Source organism: Dipodomys spectabilis, unplaced genomic scaffold (assembly GCF_019054845.1).
Source record: "Dipodomys spectabilis isolate Male_0828 unplaced genomic scaffold, ASM1905484v1 ptg000030l, whole genome shotgun sequence".
In the NCBI taxonomy this organism is placed as follows: Eukaryota; Metazoa; Chordata; class Mammalia; order Rodentia; family Heteromyidae; genus Dipodomys; species Dipodomys spectabilis.
In genome coordinates this window covers 10,490,723-10,515,778 of record NW_024870707.1, presented here as the reverse complement: position 1 = coordinate 10,515,778, position 25,056 = coordinate 10,490,723, and the positions used below count along the sequence as shown (strand labels likewise).

The 25,056-nt window shown below is 53.5% G+C and overlaps 1 protein-coding gene across 2 annotated transcripts; it reads right to left on the bottom strand.

Annotated features, from left to right (window-relative positions):
• Positions 1-314: 314 nt before the first annotated feature.
• On the bottom strand, positions 315-25,056 carry Capn1 (calpain 1). 2 transcript variants are annotated; one of them, XM_042675967.1, is made up of 22 exons: positions 24,953-25,056; positions 24,166-24,433; positions 23,942-24,011; positions 23,511-23,629; positions 21,312-21,445; positions 21,030-21,198; positions 19,930-20,006; positions 19,550-19,642; positions 19,155-19,229; positions 17,588-17,748; positions 8,791-8,966; positions 7,907-7,918; positions 7,332-7,543; positions 7,179-7,218; positions 6,151-6,216; positions 6,013-6,070; positions 5,046-5,110; positions 4,418-4,486; positions 4,161-4,239; positions 3,320-3,436; positions 3,131-3,189; positions 315-1,074 (listed from the first exon to the last, which is right to left on the bottom strand). In XM_042675967.1, the coding sequence occupies exons 2-22, from the start codon at positions 24,430-24,432 to the stop codon at positions 1,048-1,050; spliced, it is 2,145 nt and encodes a 714-aa protein (XP_042531901.1). In that variant the 5' UTR covers position 24,433; positions 24,953-25,056; the 3' UTR covers positions 315-1,047. The 2 variants fall into 2 exon arrangements, with proteins under 2 accessions (XP_042531901.1, XP_042531900.1); XM_042675966.1 differs by having other exon boundaries at positions 19,550-19,635; positions 19,923-20,006; positions 24,953-25,055.

Genomic DNA, 25,056 nt, shown 5'->3' with positions numbered 1-25,056 from the left:
ACCCCCACACCTCCAGAGGGGCTGAAGGGAGCTCTCTGTGTGTGGTGGGGAGCTCCCTGGGGGGTCAGGTCGGTGCTGAGAAGGGGTTGGGTTTCAGCTGGCGCCTTCGCTGGCAGAGGAGTGGAGGAAGCAGAGGTCGGGCTCCAAGGCCTCCAGTTGGGTAGGCTGCCCGGAGCCCCCGCTGAGTGGCTCTGTCCCTGCGCCCAGAGCCGGTGCTGCTCAAGTGGCCAGCCTCCAGCGGGTATGGACCCGAGGGTCACGAGCTTTCCATTGGTACAAGGCTTGGTTTAGGAGAATCACACTCCAGAGAGAGATGTGAGGCCTTTTTCCTTTATTATTATTTGGGACTCCTCTGCATGGAAACATGGGACCTCCTTCCCCCACCCCTAGTTCCTCTGGCCCCCCATAGCCAGTCCCTGAAGAGTCCCCTTTAAAATCACCTATATATATATATAAAAAAGGAGAGGAGGAGCGAACGCCTGAGCACCCTGGGGCTGGGCAGCTGGGGGGGGGTCGGGGGGGGGCTGCAGAGCAGGAGGACATTGGCTTCTGCACAGGAAGGCACAGACGATCTCAGCCCTCCCCACCCGGAGGGGGGAAAGGGAGGCTCCCCCAGAACAGGGAGGGGGCTCATACATCTGGAGCAGAATGTGCAGAGCTAGTGGTTATAAAGTCTGCAGGTGAGGCCAGGAGAGGGTATGGGCGGGGAGGGAACCTATGGAGTGAGAAGGGGTGCATCAAGATGTTGGAGAGGGGGCTGCCAGCCCCCCTCCCCCCAAGGAGGCCTGAAGCAGGAGTAAGCGGCCATCTGCCTTCCAGGTTTGGCCTGCCACGGGTCCGTCCTGAGCCCAGGGCCGGAGAGGAAGTGAAGGCCTCGCAGCTCGGCCCAGAGCACGTGAATATGGCAGCGCAGGGGACAGGAGGCTGGAGAAGGACACCTTCTTGCTCCAAGGAAGGCACTTGCAGCTGGTGAGGCCTGGCAGGTGTGGCTTGGCAGATGAAGAAAGGAGGGGCGCAGCAAAGTGGGGAGGGGGGGCAAGTCCCGCCTCATGCAAACATGGTCAGCTGTAACCACTGCAGGGGGAAGAGAAACAGGTCAGCGGGAGACAGCAGAGATGGCCACTGCAGTCCCAGTCTCCTTCTCCACCCAGACCCCGGAGTCTAGAGTCTGACGCACAGCTCAAATGCCACCATTGATTCCCACAGGTTGAGGAACCCTGGCAGGTGGACTGCTGTCTTAACTTCTCTGAGCCAGGAGACCGAGCTCCTACAGAGCCCTCCAAGGTCTGGCCTCCCTCGTCTCTCCCCAAACCCAGCCCACTTCCCCTCACTTGGCCCTCCAGGCCCCAGCCTTGAGGCCTGTTTCTAAGGCCTCAGGCTCCTGGTCAGGAAAGGATGGAAGACTTGGGTCATAGAGCCAGGAGTCAGTGGTTCCTGCCTGTAATCCCAGATGCTTAGGAGGTTGAGATCTGCGGATCATGGTTTGAAGCCAGCCTTGGCAGAAAAGTCTGTGAGACTCTTCTCTTCAATTAACCACCAAAAAAATGCGTAGAAAAAAAAAACAAAACCTGAGGGGCTGGGAAGGTGGCTCAGTGGTAGAGCGCTTGCCTTGCATGCATGAGGCCCTGGGTTCAATTCCCCAGCACCACATAAGCAAAAAGAAAAAAAAAGCCAGAAGTGGTGCTGTGGCTCAAGTGGTAGAGCGCTAGCCTTGAGCTGAAATGCTGAGGGACAGCGCCCAGGCCCAGAGCTCAGGCCCCACAACCGGACCCAAAAAAAAAACAAAAAAAACAACAACAAAAACCTGAATGAGAGCACAAGGCCCCCCTGGTTCTTTCTCTCTCTCATACACACATATGTGCATGTATGTGAACAAAAAGAAAAGAACAGAAGCCTGGTGCCAGTGGCTCATGCCTGTGATCCTAGCTACTCAGGAGGCTGAGATCTGAGGATCACGTTCAAAGCCAGGCTGGGCAGAAAAGTCCATGAGACTCTTATCTACAACAAACCACTAGAAAATCACTGTGGCTCAAGAGGTAGAGTGCTAGCCTTGAGCTGAAGAGCTGAGGGACAGCGCCCAGGCCAGAGTTCAAGCCCCATGACCCACAAAAAAATAAAATAAATAAAGCTGGGCGCTGGTGGCTCACACCTGTAATCCTAGCTACTTAGGAGGCTGAGATCTGAGGATCACAGTCCAAAGCCAGCCCAAGCAGGAAAAGTCCGTGAGACTCTTTTTTTTTGTCGGTCGTGGGGTTGAACTCTGGGCCTGGGCGCTGTCCTTTAGCTCTTCAGCTCAGGGCGAGCGCTCTACCACTTGAGCTACAGCGCCACTTCCGGTTTTCTGGTGGTTTATTGGAGATAGGAGTCTCATGGTCTCTCCTGCCCGGGCTGGCTTTGAACCTCGATCCTCAGATCTCAGCCTCCTGAGTAGCTAGGATTACAGGCGTGAGCCACCAGAGCCCGGCGAGTCCGTGAGACTCAGCTCCAATAAACCACTTAGAAAACTGGAAGTGGCGCTGTGGCTCAAGTGGTAGAACACTCGCTTTGAGGGGAAGAGCTCAGGGACAGCGCCCAGGTCCAGAGTTCAAGCCCCACGACGACAAAAAAAAAAATAATAATAATAAATAAATAAAAGAAAATAAAGAACAGGTTGAGCACCAGTAGCTCACACCTGTAATCCTAGCTACTCAAGAGGCTGAGATCTGAGGATCATGGTATGAAACCAGCCTAGGCAGGAAAGTCTGTGAGACTCTTATCTGGGAATGTGGCTTCATGGTAGAGTGCTTGCCTTGCATACATGGAGCCCTGGGTTCCATTCCTCAGCACCACTTACACAGAAAAAGCCAGAAGTGGTGCTGTGGCTCAAGTGGTAGAGCGCTAGCCCTGAGCAAAAGAAGCTCAGGGACAGTGTCCAGGCCCTGAGTTCAAGCCCAAAACTGGTAAAAAAAAAAAACAAAAAACAATGGATGTGGTGCTACGGCTCAAAGTGGTAGCGAGTTAGCCTTGACTGAAAAAGCTCAGGGAGAGTGCCCAGACACTGAATTCAAGCCCTAGGACCAACACTAAGAAAGAGAGAGGGGGAGGGGGAGGAAGGAAGGAAGGAAGGAGAGAGAGAAAGGGAAAGCCTCACCTTAAACAGGTCAAAGGTCACAACTCCATCCAGATCTGTGTCCAACGTTTTGAAAAACCCTGTGTGTTCAAGAAAAGATGACATGGGCTGAGAACTCAGTGTGACGTCCATATATGGCCAGAACTGAACCCCAGCCATCCCCAGAGGTCTCCCCTTCGCCTGGAGGACCCTGGGTGGGCAGACACTCACGGAACATGGTCTCCAGCCGCACGAGGCAGCACACAAAGTTGTCGAAGTCAACGGCCAGGTCAGGCTCAGAGTAGCGGGTGATGATGAGCTCGTACAGCTTCTTGTTGAGCTTGAAGCCTGCGTGGAAAAGCCAGCAAGTGTCAGGCAGGGGCAGAGGACAGGAGTACGGAAGGCCACGCAGGATACTAAGGGCATTCTCCAGAGAGAAAGGCATCAAGGCCTCCTGGGCAGGGCCAGGAGCGGCTGGACAAGTGAGGGCCAGTCCTACAGCAAGTCTAGCAGGTTTAGCCCAGGAATCAGAAGCTGGCAGCAGAGGGCCAAGGGGTCCAGGTGTTATTTCAAATGCCCTGGCCCCAGGCCAAAACAGACCAGTATGTGTGAAGCCTGGCTTGACACGCCCCTGCTGTGTGGCCTGAGGTCACTCAGTGTTCTCTGAGCCTCAGTCTTCCCTTATGTGCAGTAAGCGCTAATAAGACTCTACCCGCCTGACACTGGAGACTCATACCTGTAATCCCAGCTATTCAGGAGGCTGAAATCTGAGAATCATGGTTTGAAGCCAGCCCAGGCAGGAAAGTCCATGAGACTTTCATCTCCAATTAACCAGCAAAAACCCAGAAGTGAAGCTGTGGCTCAAGTAGAGCATCAGCCTTGAGCAAAGAGGCCTAGGGATGGTACTCAGGCCCTGAGTTCAAGTCCTAGGACCTGCACAACAAAACCAAACCTTAGCTTTGGAACTATGGAAAAAGGCCAGAGATGGCCGTTATACCAGCCAGTGGTCACTGCCCGGGGCACAGGAGCAGGGCGCCATCTTCCCTCGAGCCTATCAGCCTCAGAGCCTCACCTGCGGACTCGATGGCCATGCGCATCTCGTAGGCACTCATGCTTCCCGACTTGTCCAGGTCGAACTTCCGGAAGATGGACTGGTGTGAGGAGCAGAGGGTGAGGGCCTGGCCAACTCAGCCAGAGGGGGACAGCCCAAAAGGGGGAACATTTGCTGGGAAAGGTGGGAAAGGGGTTACATGCAAAAAGGTAGAGCTAGGGGTGGTGATCTGGGGCCCATCATCTGGCAGGGGAGGGGCCTGCGGTGGCTCTACCCACCAGGTAATTCCGGATGCGGTTCCACAGGATGTTGAACTCGACCAGGCCCAGCTTCCCGTTGCCATCACGCTGGGTGGAGGAGGTTAAGAAGGCAACACCAGGGGCTAGGAAGATGGCTCAGTGGTAAAGCGCTTGCCTCCCATGAATGAGGCCCTGGGTTCGACTCCTCAGCACCACATACACAGAAAAAGCTGGAAGTGGCGCTGTGGCTCAAGTGGTAGAGCGCTTGCCTTGAGCTGAAGAGCTGAGGGACAGCGCCCAGGCCGAGCTCAAGCCCCACAACTGACAGAAGAAAAAAGCAACACCACAGCTTAGAGGCGGGTGTGAGAAGGGACGAATGGGAGGCAGGAGGCGGGCCCCAGGGACAGCAGGACGGGTGAGGGAGGCAGGGATAGGAGAGGCCAGAAACAATTCCAGCCTTAAGAGTCTGCCAACCCAGGCCTGGCTCCACCTTCCACAAAACACAGGGCCTCAGTTTCCCCTCCTGATCAACCAAGATGTTTCATGCACTTGAACTCAAGGCCCAGGTGCATTTATAACCCACCCCTGCTTTGTTCCCTAGGATCGTTCACCCGTGAAAGACGCCATTCCCAGCCCCGCCGGGAGACACCAGCAGAGGAAAGGATACGTCCATGAGGTTCACCATACTGCGGCATGACTCCAGGCTGAAGCCTTTAGTCCGCAGGTCTTTGTCTGTAAGAAAGAGTGGGTCCGGGACCTCAGCCCACTGGGCTTCCTGGCCCTGCCTTAGGCTGGGAGCCCTGGCAGGAGGACAGTGGGGGAGGCCGAGCCCTCGCTACGGGTGAAGTCCAGCAGAGCAGACTTTGCTTAGGGGCGTGTGTGTGTGTGTGTGTGTGTGTGTGTGTGTGTGTGTGTGTGTATGCACGTGCTGGCACTAGGTCTTGAACTCGGGGCCTCACGCTCTCACTTGGCATATTCACTCAAGGTTGGCAATGCACCCCTTGGGTCACATCTCCACTAGCAGCTTTTTGCTGGTTAATTGGAAATAAGAATCTCCCAGATTTGTCTTCCCAAGCTGGCTTCAAATTGCAAACCTCAGATGATCTCAGCCTCCTGAGCAGCTAGGATTACAGATGTGAGCCACTGGCCACCCATTGTCAGAAAACAAAGTATTTCAGTAGTCCAGATGGGGTCCCACCCAACCACGACCCAAAGCAGAGATGAAGGGAGGGCCGAGCCAGAGTGCCAGGAATGAGGTGGGAAGAGGGCAGGCCTGGCTGGGTGACAGGCTGAGGGAATAGAAAGACCTGTGTCTGCAGAGCTGGGCAGGAGGGAAGTTCGGGGTGAAGGAAACAGGTGCATTAGGGTTGGGTCGTGCAAGTTCCTACCCACAGCCAAGGTCGGGGGTGGGGGGGCTGCCTACAGCTGTGTATCTAAGGGGGTGGCCTGGCCAGGGGTGCATCTTGGGAAAGAAGAGGAACCTTTTTCCTTGGCACTAAGTTGCTGGCAGCTGGCTCAGCCTGTAGGGCTGAGCTCTGAGCCATGGAAAATGCCTAGGTTGTGCATTGGAGGAAATGGGAGCAGGGAGGGGCGGCCGTAGCTAGGATACAGAACTGCCATTGGGGGACCCTCACGTTTGCTAATGATTCTGTTGAGGATGGTCTGCAGCTCCTTGACACTGATCTCCAGGTCCTGGGGAGAAGATGGAGGATGTCACCTGTCCGGCTGCCCCCGGCCCCTGCCAGGCCCGCCCCTGCCAGGCCCCGGCCTACCTCCCCCGCCAGCTGCCGGAACAGGGCCTTGAAGTTCTCGTCAATCTCCTCTTCAGAGAGCACTTGCTGCACAGAGGAAGGGACAGGTGAGGGGCACCGGGCCTTGTCCTTGGGGGCAAATCCATGGGCTATGTGCTCTTCACCTCTGAGCCTTACTCCTTTTTTGTGCCTATACCGGAGCTTGAACTCAGGGATTCACTTGCTTAGCTATTTCCCACTCAAGGTAGGTGCTCTACCCTTTGAGCCACAGCTCTACTTTGGGCTTTTTGGAGGTTAATTGGAGATAGAGTCCCAGGGACTTTCCTACCCAGGCTAGCTTCAAACTACCAGCCTCAGATCTCAGCCTCCTAAGTAGCTACGATGACAGGCACGAGCCCCCAGCCCCCAGCTGGAGCCTCACTGTTGTCACCTGTAAAATGGAGATCCCCCTCCTATTGGGCAGAGGACAGGGGTGGGGTTTAGCTCGGTGATGGAGGGGGGAGGGCTTGGATCACTGCTGGGGGACCTTGGGAAAAGTCCTCAATCTCTCTGAACTTGTTTCCCACTGAGGGAGAGAGAGATGACAGGACTCTATGGTGGTTCCTGAGGAGGAACCCTGCTGCAGGGCGCAGCACAGAGCTGGCTCAGAGAAGGCCCACCATCATCACCACCATCACCATCATCATTACCATCACCATCATCACCACCATCATCACCATCATCACCACCATCATCACCATCATCACTACCATCACCATCACCAACCATCATCACCATCACCATCATCACTACCATCACCATCATCAACCATCATCACCATCACCATCATCATCATCACCACCATCACCATCATCATCACCATCACCACCACCACCACCACCACCACCATCATCATCATCATCATCATGATCTCTGCAAGCTGCGAAAGGCCAGGCGACTTATTTCCATGGTGCTTATCAGGAAGGAAACTGCCCAGAGGATGGGACACCCAGGTCCCTGGGAGGGAGAGAGGAAGGAGGGAAGGAGAGAAGGGAGGGAAGACCACACACCTCATCAGGAAGGTTGGCCTGGATCTGGTCATCCAGCTCCCTGTAGAGTGGGAAGAAAGAGGCTGTTCAAGGGGAGCTGGAGATGGTGGGGGGGGGGTACTGCAGGGAGGAGATAGGAATGGGGGGAAGGGGTGGGTCTAGTCCATGACTCACTGGGTCCCGGCACTCTTCTCTGAGAAGAAGCGCAGCACGAAGTCTCCCTCCTTGTTGGGCTCGAAGGTGGAGGGCACCACCACGTACTCTCCGGGGGGCAGGCGGAAGCGGGTGCTGACCTCTCGCAGGTTGATGAACTGCTCTGAGCGCGCCCGAGAGGAGTTGGCCAGGAAGAAGTCTCGCTTCAAGTGCACGGCCGGCTGGCCCACCAGCTGGCAGGGGGAGACAGGCGGAGGGCTGCAGGGCCCACCCCCGGACAGCCACCCCAGACCCGGGCCCCGATGCCAACTCCACACTGAGGGGCTAGACAGCTGGGCCACAGTTCCGCTAGAACCCTCCTACTACCCGCTCCGCCCGCTAGATCCACGTCAGAGGATGGGGGGGCATGGCTCAAGGGGTACGGAGCTTGTCTATAGCAAGCACAAGGCCCTGAGTTCAAACCACAGTCCTGCTAAGAGCACTTTTCAGGCAGTAAAACAAGTGGATGTCTCGGCGCCCTCCAGGGCTCCACCCCTCTGTTGTCGGCTGTGTTTGTTCAGGGCAGGTGAACCAGGTGAGCCACGAACCACACCTACCTCCGGGGGAACCTGTGAGAGGGGAAAGGCGCAGATGTAGGCTCATCCAGCGGGGCGGGGGTGGGGGCGGGGTGAATGCTGGGCCAAGGTTCAGAGTTCTTTCTGTTTCATGTAGGTCATGGGGCTTCCACTCAGGACCCGGGCACTGTCCTTGAGCTTTTGTGCCTAAAGCTAGCATTCCTACCACGTGATCTACAGCTCCCGCTTCCAGCTTTCGGTATTTAATTGAAGAGTCTCCTGAAGTTTCTTGCCTGGGCTGGCTTTGAACTGTGATCCTCAGCTCTCAGCCTGGTAGCTAGGATTACCTGCGTGAGCCACTGCTGAGCCTGGCCCTGACTCCTTAAGACTAGAGGAAGGGGAGAAGGAGCCAGGAAGCAGAACCTTGGGCTAAGGATGCCCCAGACCTTCCCTTTCTACCCTTCTGCTGCCAGTGGGTTTGGATGTGGCCAAGGCAATGGCCTTCCTTGACCCCAGCTAGGGACCGTCGATAAGTTTCTGTCCCCAGCAGCGCAGGACTCAGAGCTATTTATTACCACACACTTCCTGGGTGGGGCTCCCTGCTCCCCACACTCACTTCTTTCTGAAGCTCCACTAAAATCTGGCCCAAGCCTGCCACCTAGACATCAGCCAAGCCAGCTTCTGCTTCCCCAGAGGCAAAGGTGAATTCTAGAACCTTCCTTTCCTGGGGCCAACCACTTTCTTTCTTCCTCCTGCCTCACAATGAATTTCAGGTCTCTGTCAGAGGCAGGAGGCGCTGAGGGAGCCTCCTGCTCAGGTGTGACCCTCTGGGGCACTCAGGATGGGCTGCTTGGGTGGAGGCCTTGGGCGCCCCCTGGTGGATGGTCGTGAAGGTCGTAGGCCTGGCCACCATCCCCAGGGCTCACCTCGTACACAGCGAAGCCAATGGTCTCCATGTCCCGGCCATAGCGGCGCTCGCGACGGCGGTGCTTTTGCATGAGCGCCAGCACGAAGCTGCAGCCGGACTCGCGACTCCCATAGTCATCTTCATCATCCACCTCATCCAGCCGGATCTTGAACTGGGGGTTCACCCAGAAGGTGGCTGCAGGAAAGAGGAGGCGCGGATTAGAGGCTGGAAGAACACGTCTCATGTGTTCACTCGCTCAGTCACTCATTTACTTAAAAAAACACTAAGTCATCTCGTGTGTGACAGGAAAACAGCTGGGACAGACAGGTCCCCAACCTCCAGGGCCTGCATTCCAAAGCGAAAGGGGAAGTATGGGCAACTCAGGTGTATTAACAGGACACAGACAATCAAGCCACTGGGCACTGCAGGAATCACATCTATCTTAACTGCTCAGGAGGCTGAGATCTGACCCTTGCAGTTTGAATCCAGTCCAGGCAGAAAAGAGAGACTCCCACTCACCAGCAAAAAGCTGGAACTGAAGGTGTGGCTTGAGTGGTAGAACACCAGCCTTGAGTGAAAAAGTCAAATGAGAAGTGTGGCCCCAAATCCTAGCCCCAGAACCAGCACACACACACACACAAAAGGAACAAAGTACTAACACAGTTATGGCATGGCTAAACCTCAAAAACCTTGCAGGAAAGAAAAGAAGCCAGTTACCATTGCATAATTCCATTTACATGAATTATCACGAACAGGCAAATTCAGAGTCAGGAAGTAGATTAGTGGCTTCCAGGGGCTAAGGGTGGGAGGATGAAGGGGTACATGGTGTTTTTTGGGGGGAGGGATATAATGAGATGTTCTCAGATGGATGTGGTGAGGGCCGCACAATTTTCTAAGTATAATATAAAAATCACTGACAATTTTATTTATTTATTTTTGTCGGTCGTGTGCTGGGCCTGGGCACTGTCCCTCAGGCCTGAAGCTCAAGGCTAGCTTTCTACCACTTGAGCCACAGCACCACTTCCACTCTTCTGGTAGTTAATTGAAGAGTCTCACGGACATTCTTGCCTGGGCTGGCTTTGAACCATGATCTTCGGATCTCAGCTTCCTGAGTAGCTAGGATTACAGGTGTGAGCCACCATTGCCTTGCTACCTATACAATTTTAATGGGTAAATCATGTGGCATACGAATTAAATCTCGAGAGCTGTCTAAAAACAAACAAAACTCAAGAGGTTGAGATCTGAGGATCATGGTTTGAAGCCAGCCCAGGAAGGAAAGTCCGTGGGAATCATTGCCAATTAACAAAAAAAGCTGGAAGTGGCGCTGTGGCTCCAGTGCTAGACTGCTAGCCTTGAGCACAAAAGATCAGGGCAGAGCCCAGCTTGGAGTTCAAGGCCCAGATCTGGGAAAAAAAAAAAAAGATGATCAAGATCAAAAGTAATCTCTTGCCAGACGCCGGTGGCTCACGCCTGTCATCCTAGCTACTCAGGCGGCTGAGGTCTGAGGATTGCTATTTGAAGCCAACCATGGGCAGGAAAGTCTATGAGACTCTTATCTCTCACCACCAAAATGCCAGAGTGGAGATGTGGCTCAAGTATTAGAGCGCCAGCTTTGGAGTGAAAGAGGTCAGAGACAGCACTTAGGCCCTTAGTTCAAGCCCTAACATTGAAACAAAAAGAAAAGGGAGGGGGAGTGGGGGTGGAAGAGGGAGGAGAGAGGAAGGGAGGAGAAATAGGCTTAGAAAAGAAAGAGAAAGGAAAACGCATACAATTTTATAACCGTTAATGATAATCAGTATCAAAAGGTCATCTTCACATAAAGGAACAAGCGGGCTTGATGGCTGGACAGACAAGTTCTACGAAACTTGCAAGCAAGGAACTGTTTTCACTGTGTGTAAACTCAATAAACAAAGACAGAGCAGATGTTTCCAATTAAGTTTACAAGACAGTGCACCATACCGGTTTGATCAGTATGGAAAAGAATGTAACAGGCAAATCTTACTCATGAGCTTGGGTGTTAAAAGAAATGTTAGTCCAGAGATGTAGAAACAAAGGACTTTTTGTTGTTGTTGGTCATAGGGCTTGAACTCTGGGCCTGGGTGCTGTCCCTGAGCTCTTCAGCTCAAGGCGAGTGCTCTACCACTTGAGCCACAGCACCATTTCCAGTTTTCTGGTGGTTCATTGAAGATAAGAGTCTCAAAGACTTTCCTGCCTGGGCTGGCTCTGAACCAAGATCCTCAGATCTCAGCCTCCTGAGTAGCTAGGATGACAGGTGTGAGCCACAGGCTCCCTGCAGGACTTTTTTTTTTTTCTGTTTCTGATGACTCTGTATGTTTTACCTTATATACAGTGTATTCACATGCACATCTGTGGGAGGTTGGGGGAGGCACAGAATCTGAGGAAAAAGCTGAAAAAGTTCAGCTTTGTAGCACAATGGACATTGATGAAAGTGAACTATCTAAGTGGTAGGTAGAGATGGGAGGGAGGGAATGAGAGAGAATGTGGGAACAGATGACACTATGAGAAAGGAAATGTACTTACTACCGGATGTACGCAAAGGTAACGGTATATCACCACTAAAACAACAATAAAGTAAATTAGAAAAAAACAAGTTAGGCTGGGTGCTAGTGGCTCACCTGGAATCCTAGCTATTCAGGAGGCTGAGATGTGAGGATTGTGGTTTAAAGCCAGCCCAGGCAGGAAAGTCAATAAAACTCATATTTCCAATTAGTTTCCAAAAAGCAGGAGGTAGAGCTGTGGCCCAACGTGGTAGCACACAAGCCTTAAGCAATAAAGGTCAGGGACAGCTTCCAGGCCCTGAGTTCAAGTCCCAGGGATGGCAGAAACAAACAAAAAGGTATGTAGGGCTGGAAGGTAGCTCAGTGGTTAGGTCCTTTCTGGGCATGCATAAACAAGGCCTTGTGTTCTACAAAGACACAAACAAATCCATCCCAAAATTTATGCCATGACTGTGTTATATTGTTTTCATCTCAGGAATATAGGTTGGCCCCATATTGAGAAAACAATAAATATAATCTACCACTTTAACAAATAAATAGCCAAAGGGCTATTATCATCATAATGTGTTTAAAAGTGTATCAATATAGACCAAATATGGTAGCTCATTCCTATAATCTTAGCTAACTCAGGAAATAAAGATCAAGAGGATCAAGGTTTAAGGCTAACTAGGGCCAATAATTCATGAGACTCCATCTTAATTAATAACAAGCTAGGTATGATGGTATATACCTGCCATCCCAGCCACAAGTGAAGGATAAATAGGAGGATCATGATCCAGGCCAGTAGGGACATAAATGACAGATCCGTGGCTTAAGTGGTAAATCACCTGCTTGGCAAGCACAAGGCCCTGAGTTCAAACCCCAGTACCACCAAAAATCTAAAAGAAACAAAAATCTTGGAGTAAAAATGTATACAGTAGTGAAACTTGCAGTAAATCAGAAGCAAGAGTCAAAGAAGTTCTGAATGGCTTATGGGGTTTGTTCTCAGTTCTAGAGAGCACATTAATAGGAACAGGAATCCAAGTCCAGAGAATTGGAAGAAGGGGTGGGGGTGAGAGGGAAAGGGAGAGGAGGAGGAAGGGGAGGGGGAGGAAGAAGAAAAAGGAGGAGAAGGAGGAGGAGGAGGAGGAAGAAGAAGAAGAAGGGGGGAAAAAAAGGAAAAGAATCAACAAATCGGGCCTGGGAAGGTGGCTCAGTGGTAGAGTGCTTGCCTTGCATGCATGAGGCCCTGGGTTCGATTCCTCAGCACCACATAAGCAGAAAAAGCCAGAAGTGGTGCTATGGCTCAAGTGGTAGAGCGCTAGTCTTGAGCTGAAGAGCTGAGGGACAGTGCCCAGGACCCAACAACCCATGAAAAAACAAAAAGAAAACAATAACAACAATATCACCCCCCAAAAAATAATCAACAAATCCGCCCTTATTTACAGATCCTATAGAATCAGTGAACTAAAAAGAATGTAAATGAATCAGTAAACCTAAGCATAGTGTAACAAATTTGCTGGATACAAAATTACATTGAGAAGATCAATTGCAGCTAGCCACAGGAGGCTGAGATCTGAGAATCACTTTCCAAGTCTACCCAGGCAGAAAAGTCTGTGAGACTCTTACCTCTAATAAACTACCAAAAAAGCCAGAAGTGGAGCTGTGGCTCAAGTGATAAGAGAACTGAGCAAAAAAGCTCAGAGACAATGTTTAGTCCCTGACTTCAAGCCCCAGGACCCATACACGTACACACACACACACACACACACACACACACACACACACACACACACACACACACACAGGACCCATACACGTACACACACACACACACACACACACACACACACACACACAGAGGTCAACTGCTAGCTACAATAGTAACTAGTACGACTTTGAGGTATGCAGGGAGAGACTGAAGGCTGCAGTACTCCTACTCTAAAAATCTGCAATCCAAGATGCAAAAAAACCTGAGTGTGGGACATGGGGATGTGGCTTAGTGATACAGTGTTTGCCTAGCATGCATGAAGCCCTGGATTCGAGTTCTCAGTACCACATACACAGAAAAAGCAGGAAATGGTCCTATGGCTCAAGTGGTAGAGTGCTAGCCTTGAGCAAAAGAAGCTCAGGGACAGTGCTCAGGCCCTGACTTCAAGCCAGAGGATGGCAGAAAAAAAAGCAAACCTGAGTGTGTGTATGAGTGTGTGTGTGCTCACATTGGGGCTTGAACCCAGGGTCCTGGCACTGTCCTTTAGGTTTTTGCCCAAGGCTAGCACTCTACTACTGAGACAGAATTCCACTTCCATCTTTTTGCTAATTAACTGGAGATAAGTAATTCCCAGGTTTTTCTGCCTGGGCTAGCTTCAAACCACAATCCTCAGATCTCAGTCTCCCGAGTAGCTAGGAATTTAGGAGCCAATATCTGATTTTTTCTTTTTTTTCTTTTTTTTCCAGTCCTAGGGCTTGACCTCAGGGCCTGAGCACTGTCTAAGAGCTTTTGCTCAAGGCTAGCACTCTACCACTTGAGCCATAGCACCACTTCCAGTTTTTTCTGTTTATGTAGTACTGAAGAATTGAACTCAGGGCTTCATGCATGCTAGGCAAGCACTCTACCATTAAGCCACATTCCCAGCCCCAATATCTGAAACTTTTTAAGTGCCAAAATGATGTCACAAATGGAAAATTTCATGTGACCACATATGACAGGTTCACTGAAAATACTGTAAGAAATTTCCTTCAGGCTATTTCTATAAGTTTACATAAAACAAATGAGTTTCATGTTTAAACTCAGGTTCCATCCCCAAGAGAGATCTCATTTTACGTGTGTGTGTGTGTGTGTGTGTGTGTGTGTGTGTGTGTGTTTCAAAATTTGAACTACTAGCTGCGTGCTGGTGGCTCACACCTGTAATCCTAGCTATTAGGAGGCTGAGATCTGAAGATCATGGTTCAAAGCCAGAACGGGCAGGAAAGCCCATGAGACCCTTATCTCCAATTAACCACCAGAAAACCAGAAATGACACTGTGGCTCAAGTGGTAGAGTGCTTGCCTTGAGCTGAAGAGCTGAGGGACAGCGCCCAGGCCCAGAGTTCAAGCCCTAGAACTGACAAAAAAAAAAAAAAAAAAAAGCTAATATACTATTAGAAGATATATGTACATATACATTTAAATTATATAATTTTTGGTTTTTTTGCTGGTCCTGGGGCTTGAACTCAGGCCTAGTATTCTACCAGCTGAACCACAGCACCACTTCCAGTCTTTGCTGTGTATGTGGTACTGAGGAATCGAACCCAGGGTTTCATGCATGTTAGGCAAGCACTCTACTACTAAGCCATCTTCCCAACCTATTTGGTTTTTGGGTTTTTGTTTTTTTTTTCTTAATTGGACTTGATTCTAAACCAAGGACCAGAAAAGCTGTTTGTTTGTTTGTTTTTTAATCAGTCGTGTGGCTTGAACTCTGGGCCTGGGTGCTATCCCTCAGCTCTTCAGTTTAAGGCAAGTGCTCTACCAATTGAGACACAGTGCCACTTCCAGTTTTCTGGCGGTTTATTGGAGATAAGAGTCTCACGGACTTTCATGCCTGGGCTGGCTTTGAACTGAGATCCTCAGATCTCAGCCTGAGTAGCTAGGATTACAGCCATGTAAGATTTTTTTGTACTGGTACTAGAACTTAAACTCAGGGTATCTTGCTTGATTCTTTTCCACCCACAGCCAGCTAGCTGTCTATCACTTAAGCCACCACACCAGTTCTGGCTTTTTGCTTGTTAATTGGAGATGATTCTCTCAGATTTGTCTGCCCAGGACGGATATGAACTTTGATCCTCACCATCTCAGCCTCCCCAGTAGTGAGGATTAATGTGTCACTGTCACAAGAGACCCAGAGGCATTATGGCCGTCCACACCCACATGCAAATCCATAGGCAGCGTAGAGCAGAGCCAGCGCTGTGGGAGGAAGGCCGGCCGCTCAGTCTTGGTAGTCAGGGGAACAGGGGAACAGTGCTCACTGGACACTGGAGCAGAGCAGAGTGGGCTCTGTCCAGGTGTGAATGCTTTCCACACAGAGGGCAGAGCACAGGGCAGGGAGCTGCATGAGGGACACAGCAGCAGCGGATCTGGCCAAGTCAAAGCTGGCAGGAAGGAAACGGGCCATGCGGCAATTCCTGAGAACTCTGCTTTGAAGGGGATCAGGGGTGGAGAAGTGGGGTGAAGAGAGGGTCACTTTAAGACAGGGTTTTTCCATTGCAACACAGGCGTGAGAAGTGAAGGACAAGGGAACAAAATGCTTCAGCAGCAGAGAGACATTGCTAAGTGCTGGTGGCCCACGCCTGCAATCCTAGCTACTCAGGAGGCTGAGATCTGAGGATCATGGTTTGAAGTCAGGCCAGACAGACAAATACTAAAGACTCTTATCTCCAATTACCAGCAAAAAGCCAGAGGTGGAGCTGTGGCAGAATGCTAGCCTTGAAAGGTTCAGGGGCAGCACCTAAGTCCTGAGTTCAAGCCCCAGTACCAGCACCAAAAACAAAGGGGAGAGTGAGACTCAGAACTGGTAGGAGTCCCCAATAAGGCCGGCACAGAGGCCAGCACAGGTGGACTGGAGACTCCCAGCGGATGGGGAGGTGGGCATCTGAGGCGTCTGTCATGTGGGTTGAAGTCTCTACTTCCTATGGAGTAACAGGGCTAGGAACACAGAGGGCAGTGACAGAGGAGACAGGCTGAGAGGGGCATGTGCTCATTAGAGGTGTGTGGCTGCCAGGTTACAGGGAAAACATGGCCTCAGTTGTGTGATTTCTCTCCAGCTGCATTCAACAGTTCTGAGCCAGCAGAGACTGGATTGTGGTGGTCATGCTGACTGACTGGCACAGGGAGAGGGAAGGGCCGGGAAACTGCGTTTATAGAGACAAGCTAAAAAACAAAGTACCTTAAGAGGGGAAGGAGGAGAAGACACTAGGGGAGATGATGATGAGCACCAGTGTGCGGAGGTTTAACAGATGGCAGAGCAGGTGCTGTGGCTCACACCTGTAATTCTACTCAGGAGGCTGAGATCGGAGGATCATAACTCAAAGCCAGCTCAGGCAGGAAAGTCCATGAGACTCTTATCTTCAATTAACCACCAAAAAGCCTGAAGGAATGCTGTGATTCAAGTCACAGAACACCAGCCTTGAGCAAAAGAAGTGAAGGGAACCGAGCCAGGCACTAGTGGCTCATGCCTGTAATCCTAGCTACTAAAGAGGCTGAAATCTGAGGATTCTGGTTTGAAGCCAGCTGGGCCAAAAAGAAGTCCAGGCGATTCTTATCTCCAATTAACCACCAGAAAACTGGAAGGGGCACCTTGGCTCAAAGGGGTAGAGTGCTCCCTTTGAGCAAAACAGTTCAGGGACGGAGCCCAGGCCCTGCGTTTGAGCCATAGTCTGATTGGCACATATGAAAGCATGCATGCATGCATGCACACACACACACACAAACACAAAACAGATAAGACAGTTCCAGGAGGCCGATGCCTGGATTGAGGGGAGCTGAAACAGCTGGAAGTAGAGGGCAGAGGAGAGGGCCAGAGGCTGGCAGGGGCAGATTCCAAGATGAGGTGAGGAGGCCAGGTGCGCAGTGGTTGGGAGGCCACTGGATCGGGGCGGGGCGGGGCGGAACTAATTAGAGGGAAAGGTTGTTGTAGGGAATGGAGAGGCCAGGCTGTGGACAGTGGCTCCTAGGCACTCAGAGGCCCAGGGAAAGGGAAGAGAAAGACAGGGAGGAAGTGCGGCGACCGGAGGGAAGAGCTCAGGGAATGTGGAGTTACCAGGGGTTAGAAGACAGCAAGATGGCTCCCTGATTACGACCTGGGCTCAGGCCACAGAATGACAGTTTAGCACTGACATGAACACTGCACATTTACTCCCCAAAGTGAATCTGAGACTTCAGCTATGAGCGAGGTGCCGGTGCTTCACACCTGTAATCCCAGTTAACTCTGGAGGCTGAGATTTGTGGATCTCAGTTGAAAGCCAGCCTGGGCAGATCAATCCTAGAGACAATTATTTCCAATTAAGCAGCCAAAATCAAACCAAAAAACAAAACAAAACAAAAAAACCTCAACAACTCCACAAGTAGAAATATGGCTCAAGTGATAGAACACCAGCCTGGAGCAAATAAGCCAAGCTGAGAACTCAAGGCTCTGAGTTCAAGTCCCAGTACTGACACACACACAAAGTCAAGTCACCAGCCAGTGTAGTTCGCATTGCACAGGAGAGGAAGCAGTGAGGGGGCCAGGGTCCTGACCCCCCCTCACCCCCCGGGGGGAGTCCTGAGCCCAGGGGCTCCGGTCACCTGGGTAGTTCCGGCAGCCACCTGCGGTGCTCCCCCGACGCCAGGTACCCTCATACAGCGTGGTGTTCCAGTTCCGGATCGTCCGGCTCTTGAGTGCGTCTGGCGTCAGGTTGCAGATCTCCAGGCGGGTGAACTCTCGCATGAAATCTCGGAAAGACATCCTGGGGGGGAGTCAAAGCACACAGCTGGACCCCAGTTCCCAGCCATGGAATGGGTCTGGGGCAGGCAGGAGAGAGCCCCTAAGAAGGGGCTGGGAATGTGGCTCAGTGGTAGAGTGCTTGCCTAGCATGCATGAAGCCCCGGGTTCAATTCCTCAGGACCACATACACAGAAAAAGCCGGAAGTGGTGCTGTGGCTCAAGTGGTTGAGTGCTAGCCGTGAGCAAAAGAAGCTCAGGGAGGGGCTGGGAAGGTGGCTCAGTGGTAGAGCGCGTGCCTTGCATGCATGAGGCCCTGGGTTCAATTCCTCAGGACCACATAAACAAAAAGAAAAAAGCTGGAAGTGGTGCTGTGGCTCAAGTGGTAGAGCACTAGCCTTGAGCTAAAGAGCTGAGGGACAGCGCCCAGGCCTAGAGTTCAGGCCTCACGACCAGACCCAAAAAAAAAAAAAAGCTCAGGGACAGTGCCCAGGCCCTGAGTTCAAACCCCAGGACTAACCAAAACAAAAAGAAAAAGAAAAAAAAGGTCTAGGTCTGGTGATAGACATCTGTAATCCCAGCTATTTGGGATGCAGAGGCAGGAGGGTCATGAGTTCAAGTCCAGATCAAGCCATTATCAATAGAAAGTTGGTAAAGAGAGGCTCTTTTTTAGGGGTGGAGGGAGGTGCTAGTTGGGCTAACTAGGGTGAAAAAGGAAGGATATTATTTAAACAGATTATCAGCAAGTATGAACATAGAACAACAAAACTTCTTGAAATTGTATTCAGAAGAGGAGGGAGGAGGACAGGGAGGTGGGAGTGGCTGGTTGGAAGAGATGCGTGGAAAAGTCACAATGAAAGTCTCCAGCATATAGCCAGTGCATGCTAATAAACATCACTTTTTTAAAACAAGTAAGTTAGTGAGATTAACTCTAAAATCAAAATTTAAAGAAAAAAACTGATCTCCAAAGCCAGGCACCACAGTGGGCTCACGCTTATAATCCTAACTACTCAGGAGACTGAGATCTGAGGATCACAGTTCAAAGCCATCCTGGGCAGGAAAAGTCTGTGAGACTTATCTCCAATGAAGCCAGAAGTGGAGCTGTGGCTCAGGTGGTAGAGCACTAGCCTTGAACAAAAAACTTTGGGAATAGTACTCAGACTCTGAGTTCAAGCCCCAAGACAAGACAAGGAGAGAGGGAGGGAAGGAGGGACAGAAGAAGGGAAGAAGGGAGGGAGGGAGGGAGAGAGGGAGGAAGGGAGGGAGGGAGGGAGGAAGAGACTGAAAGGCTTGAATGGACCAGTCCCTAGGTTCAAACCCCAGTACAACAGGAAGAAGCAACAGGAAGAAAGGAGGAGAAGGAGGAGGAGGAGGAGGAAGAGGAGGAAGAGGAGGAGGAGGAGGAGCCACATGGAGGAAAGGGCTGCTCACCAGAACTCCCCATCTTCCATCTTGATCCTCAGTCGTTCCCGTTCATAGGGGTCCACGTTATTCCACTCTGAGGAGCTGTGGGAGCAGGGCACTGCCAGGGCTGGACGGCACTGAGCTGCCTGGGACCCACCCACCCTGCCTCGACTTCCCCCAGCCCAGATGAGGAGGCTCCTTCAAGCCCACTCCAAGATCCCAGACCTAGGCTTTCCCTGTCCAGGTGAGATACCGGAGGGATCCACAGGCTGCTACAGACTCCCACAACCTGTGCTCCACCAGGGTGGTGCCCCCCAAACCTAGTATGCTCCCCTGGTTCATCCTGAGTCCTCCCAGGTGCACCAACGGGCTCCTCAGCCCCTGCCCCCCCCCCCCCCACCAGTGCCCAGCGCATCCCTCACCCATCACTCCAGGCTCCTGTCCACTCCACCTCGCCCCAGGGGTTCCGTATCCGCATCAGGCTCACCATCTGGCCCTGGTAGTTCACCTGTCCCCAAAGCACCCAACAACACTAGCTTCTGACAGCGCGCATGTCAGAAGTTTCCCCGCTAGCGTGACCCGGAGGCCCTGGGAGGCAGCTGTGCTCTGGTACGCCAGTCAATCAGGGTGAGCGTGGATGGATAAGCATCAGGATGGGTGTCCCCAGGGACAGATAAGGTGTGGGGACCGGGTCATAGACACCTCCCATAGCCCTGTGGGATGCCAGCGAGGCCAGGCCAGGCCAGGAGGTAGGAACCGCCCTGGGAGCGGAGCAGGCCCCACCCAGGGCAGTACCTGTTTGGCCCCAGTCACCGAATACGCATGGCCCTTCACCAGCTTCTTAAATGTGACGGCTTCCATGTCCAGGACACTGGAGATCTGCAGACACACATGTGCACTGTGGTAAGGGAGGGCTGGGGAAGGGGGGAGGGGGCTGGGCTCCTCACTCTGCCTGAAGGAAAGGCCTGGAAAAGCCCTTCTCCCATCCCCCACCCCTGCTCATCCAGCAGCTGTGGGGAATGACAGACAAGACCTAATCCCATGTCTCCATTCCCACTTGTGGACACAATCCTGCAAGTGGGGCTACCCAATGCTACCACTGGTGTGTGTGGAGGGGGGGAAAGCCCAGACACCCCACCAACACTACTACTAGTTAGGAGGGTGTTTATATATGCACGCACACACCTACAGCCACGCACTTCCCCAGGGTCAGCACGGACCAATAGGGAAGGAGGAAGGAGGGAGGGCCAGGGCCAAAGATCTCAGTGGTTTGGGGGTGCCTATGGAGGCCTGGAGATGGTAGAAACAGAGGGACAGACAAGGGTGGGCCTGGAATATGGAGAAGGAGCTAGGAGAGGGCAAGAGAGAAAGCAGGATGGCTAAGGGAGGCAGGGGAAGGAGATGAGAAGGGAGCTCAGTGATGGTCAGGAACCTAAGACCAGGATCAAGCTGAGGCCTGAGGCCTGAGGAGGAAAGAAGGGGAACAGCTGGGCGCAGGTGCCTCACGCCTGTAATCCTAGCTATTCAGCAGGCTGAGATCTGAGGATCGCAGCTCAAAGCTAGCCCGGGCAGGAAAGTTCATGAGACTCTTATCTCCAATAAACCACTGGAAAACTGGAAGTGGCGCTGTGGCTCAAGTGGTAGAGTGCTCATCTTGAGCTGAAGAGCTCAGGGACAGCGGCTTAGGCCCAGAGTTCAAGCCCCACGACTGACTCCCCCCAAATAAAAATAATAAGGGGAACAGGAATGGACACTGGGCATGGAAGACAATGGGACAATGGGTGGAAGAGAAGGACAAGGCTGGAGACACATCCACATCCAAAGATGGTGCTGAGATGAAGGGTGAGGGCGAGGCTTGGGAACCCAGCAACACTGGGGCAGGGCCAGGGTGCGAACACTCACGTCGATGGAGCACCCCAAGAGGGAGCCTCGCTCGAGCGCCTTGAGGATGATCTGGTAGAGGTCGCTGGGCGCCTTCCGCAGCTCGTACCACTCGGTGACCCCGCCTGTGAAGTCCTCAAAGCCCTCCGAGGTGCTGCCGCCCGACAGGGCCTCGTAGCTGCCGTTCACCCTGTGGGCAGCTCCGGGTCAGGGCTGTGGCATCAAGCAGGACTGGGTAAGAGAGCCAGGGGCCCCTGCCCTCAGAGGGAGGGGAGGGGGAGCTGTCCCCCGGGCCCTACTCACTTGGCATAGGCCTTCTCAAGCAGGGCACTCCAGAACTCGTTGCCTTGGGCAGAGTGCACGAACACCAGTTTCCCATCCTTGGTGGGCAGCAGGTCATCCACAACCACGTCGACCCACTCCCCGAATTGCCACAGCTGCGGGAGAGGGGTGCGGTGACCACTCAGCCCTGTATCATTCTAGATCACTTATACTCGAGGTAGACATCACACAGTCAGCCCTTGGTATCCACAGGCTCTGAGCTCCTGCTTCTGACCCCTAATGGGGTTCAAACATTTGAAAAGAAAATGGCATCTGTACTCAACTTGCATTAAGTATGATAGAGCCAACTAGTGATGCATTAAAGGGTACTGCATCTGGGCACTGGCAGCTCAAAACTGTCAACCTAGCTGCTCAGGAGGCTGAGATCAAGGTTGGAAGCCACCCTGGACAGGAAAGTCTGGGAGACTTGGGTTTTTTTTGTAGGTCATGGGGCTTGAACTCTGGGCCTGGGTGCTGTCCCTGAGCTCTTCAGCTCAAGGCTAGCACTCTACCACTTGAACCACAGCACCACTTCCAGTTTTCTGGTGGTGTACTGGAGATAAGAGTGTCGATGTCTTTTCTGCTCAAGCTGGCTTTGAACTGTGATCCTCAGATCTCAGCCTGCTGAGTAGCTAGGATTACAGGTATGAGCCACTGGTGTGGGGCTATGAGACTCTTATCTCCAACTGATCAGCAAAGAGCCAGAAGCAGAGGAGCTGTGGCTCAAGTGGTAGCCTTAGGCGAAAAAGCTAAGCAAGGGCAGTAGGCTCTGCCTTCAAGCCCTAGTACTGGCACAAAAATAATAAACAATAAACTAAAGTATACAGAATAAGGAGCATGTGAGTAGGTTACATGAAAATACTAGGATATTTTTCTATAAACGTCCTGGGCATCAGTGTGTGTTGGTAGCTGCACAGGCCTGGTGGATATCCCTAACCCTTCAGATACAGAGAGGGGAGACTGCGTGATACACAGCCCTGGGCCAGTTTTCCCCTGAGCCTCAGTTTCCCTACCCATTAAAGGAAGCAGTGCTTTCCTCATGGAAAGTCAAACAAGGTCACAGACGGAAAGCCAACATTGAGCTCACCAGGGAAACAGACCTAATTGCCTCCATCAGTAAGAAGATGGAAAGCCCCGGGGCCTGGGCTCACCCCCAAACCAAACCCCCTGGATGTGGGGGGTCAGTGGGGTTTACTAAATGTGGAACGAAAATGTGGCAACCTAGATGGGCGGGTCTGATTCTGGCAATTGCGGGATTTGTTTCAGCCAGGCTGGGGGCAGGCTTCCCAGGGGGCAGGCTTCCCAGGGGGTGGGGAAGTATGAGCGGGGTTCAGACCCCAGGCTTCTCCGTTCCAAGTATTGTCTCAGACAATGGGGAATGAAGGAGGGCCCAAGGAGCTCCAGTCGCCAATCAGAGGCCGGAGAGGATTGGATTGGAGGAATGAGAGAAGAGGGCGGGGAGAGGAGCAGCGTAGCCCCGTCCCTGCGGACCAAAGCGGGGTAGCTGGGGGCTCCGCCCCGGGGCTGGGCAGCGCGGTTAGTCAGGTCAGTTCCCCCGCGTGGGGTGGGGGAGCATGAAGGAGATCCCGGTGGGCGTGGCGGGGACTCCCACGGCGGGAGAGCCTCCACCGAAGCTGCTGCGCTGCGTCTCTCTCAACACCAGCTCATGGAGAATGCATTAGTGTGACCAAAAAATGGGCTGTCACCAAAGTCAAGAAACGCTGGCTCAGACAGAACCTGGAGCCTTTCGGTCTTTGTGTCCGAGGTTGCCAAAGGCAGCAGTTGGAATGGGAGGGAGGGGGGCAAATGGAAAGAATAAGCTACAGGTTTGCCCCCAGCCTCCCCTCTCCCTGCAGAACACTGCTTTCCCCAATGGGGAAACTGAGGCCTAGGTAGAAAGGGGATTTGGCCTTCAGAATAACACAGAAGTTTTGGGTTTTTTTACTCTTTCAAGCCCCTTCTCCTAGATGAGGTTACCATCCAGGAAAACAGCCAGCCGAAAGACCTGCCTAGCCATTCACACATGACAGCCCAGAGGTGGCACTGAGGTCAAATACCTGGGGATGGGGGGGTAGGGCTGTCCCCACAGGGTGTGGCCTTTGGCCACTGTAACTTCAGAGTTCTGCTCCCCCTCTTCCCCAGGGGCGGGGGGGGGGGGGGGGGGGGGTGCAGGCCCTTCACCTGGAAATGGAAGATGCCCGCGTAGCCATCTTGGAAGCTCTGGCCGTGGGGGACCACTCGGTGCAGGAGGGTGTCGTTCAGCGTGAGGGAGGCGATGGCGGCCAGGAGCCAGCAGTCCCCTGAGACGGGAGGGGCCCGGGTCAGGACTGCTCTGTGGATCTGGCCAGGGCTCAGGGAAGGAGGCCTTGTTCAGGCGAGTCATCTTGCTGGGGAGAACCCGGGTCTCCCTGGGGTGGGGTACCCCCTTCCCCAGCTCCCCTCCGCTGGCAGAAAAGACCCAGGAATCTGGGCAAACCAGCACCAGCGCTGATGGCCGAAGCCTGCCTAGGCTTGCAGAAGGGAGGGGTTGGGGCAGTGCCCAAGAAACGGAGAATGGGGAACTACTGTGGAACATACACCCAGAGCCCCGCGGGGAGGGGAGGGGGTCCTACCCAGCGCGCCCTGGCAGATGTCCGTGCGAGTGGCTCCATCCACTATAAACTGGGGGTTTGACAGCAGCTCCTACAAGACCCAGAGACCTTCCCTAGCCCAGTCCTTTCTAGAAACGGGCGCCTAGCCACCCCAGACCCCACTTGGCCACCAAGGGACTGGGATCCCATCACTGAGGGTCAGCTGAGGCCCGCCTCTGGGGCGGGGGAGGGGGTGCCCCGCTCACCATGGGACGCTTCCACTTGATGCCATAGGTCTTGGAGGAGTTAGGACCCAGTTCCTTGAAGCCCAGGCTCTGGGGCACTGGGGGGAAGGCCTCATCTCGGAACAGAGCCCCGCTCTGCAGACATCTTGCTCGCAGCTGCTCATAATCCTGGCCCAGGTACTTGATGGCGTTCTCATGGCGGCCCAGGCCCAGCTCCTTGGCCCGCTGCTTCTGCACTTGGGCAGACACCCCTGTGCAGTACACGGGCGTGATGATCTCCTCCGCCATCCTGGGGGACAGGCGAGCGTGCTGGGAGCCGGGGCCTTCCCGAGACTCGCAGCCAGCAGGTCCCTGGGACGCGGTCCCTGCCCACTGCCAGGGTCCGGGCCCGGGGGGTCGATCCCAGGGCAAGGGGAGAGGGGGCGGGCGGGGCTCTGCCCAAACACAGGACGCTGGGCAGATGTGCGGGGGGACCCCAAGGAAAGTCTCTTTCGTCCCGTTCGCCTGCCTGTGACCCACCCCCAAACTAGCCAAGCCCCTAGCTCGGGCAGGGCCGGCCGGGCCCGGCGGGGAGACCGGCGCTGGGCTCCGGCCTCGTGTCGGGGGGGGGGCGGGGGGACCGTGGTGAGTGGCCGGCGGCGGCCAGCGCAGGTGCGGGTGGGCGCCCCGGGCTCTACGGGCTCCCGACCCGCGCACGCGAGGGACCCCGAAGAAGGGGGCAGATCTGGGGCGGCCCCTCGGCCCGGGAGGCTGGGCAGTGGTGGGGTCGGAGCCTCACGGGCCCCTTCACCCCCAAAAAAGTCCTTACCTAGGGGAGGGGACGGGCGGGGGGAGCTGCGGTCCCCGAGGCCGGCTTCCCGGGTGGCTGCTCCGGGCAGGGCCCAAGCAGGAAGAGGGCTCCGGCCGCCCCGC

Bases quoted from the DNA above. Each gene is read 5' to 3' on its own strand.
- Capn1 (XM_042675967.1), bottom strand. From the start codon at position 24,432: ATGGCGGAGGAGATCATCACGCCCGTGTACTGCACAGGGGTGTCTGCC. The intron at 7,219-7,331 runs GTGAGTCATGGA...CCCACTCTACAG, and splicing joins GAGAAGAGTGCCGGGACCCA to GGAGCTGGATGACCAGATCC. The intron at 6,217-7,178 runs GTGTGTGGTCTT...TCCTCTGTGCAG, and splicing joins AGGCCAACCTTCCTGATGAG to CAAGTGCTCTCTGAAGAGGA.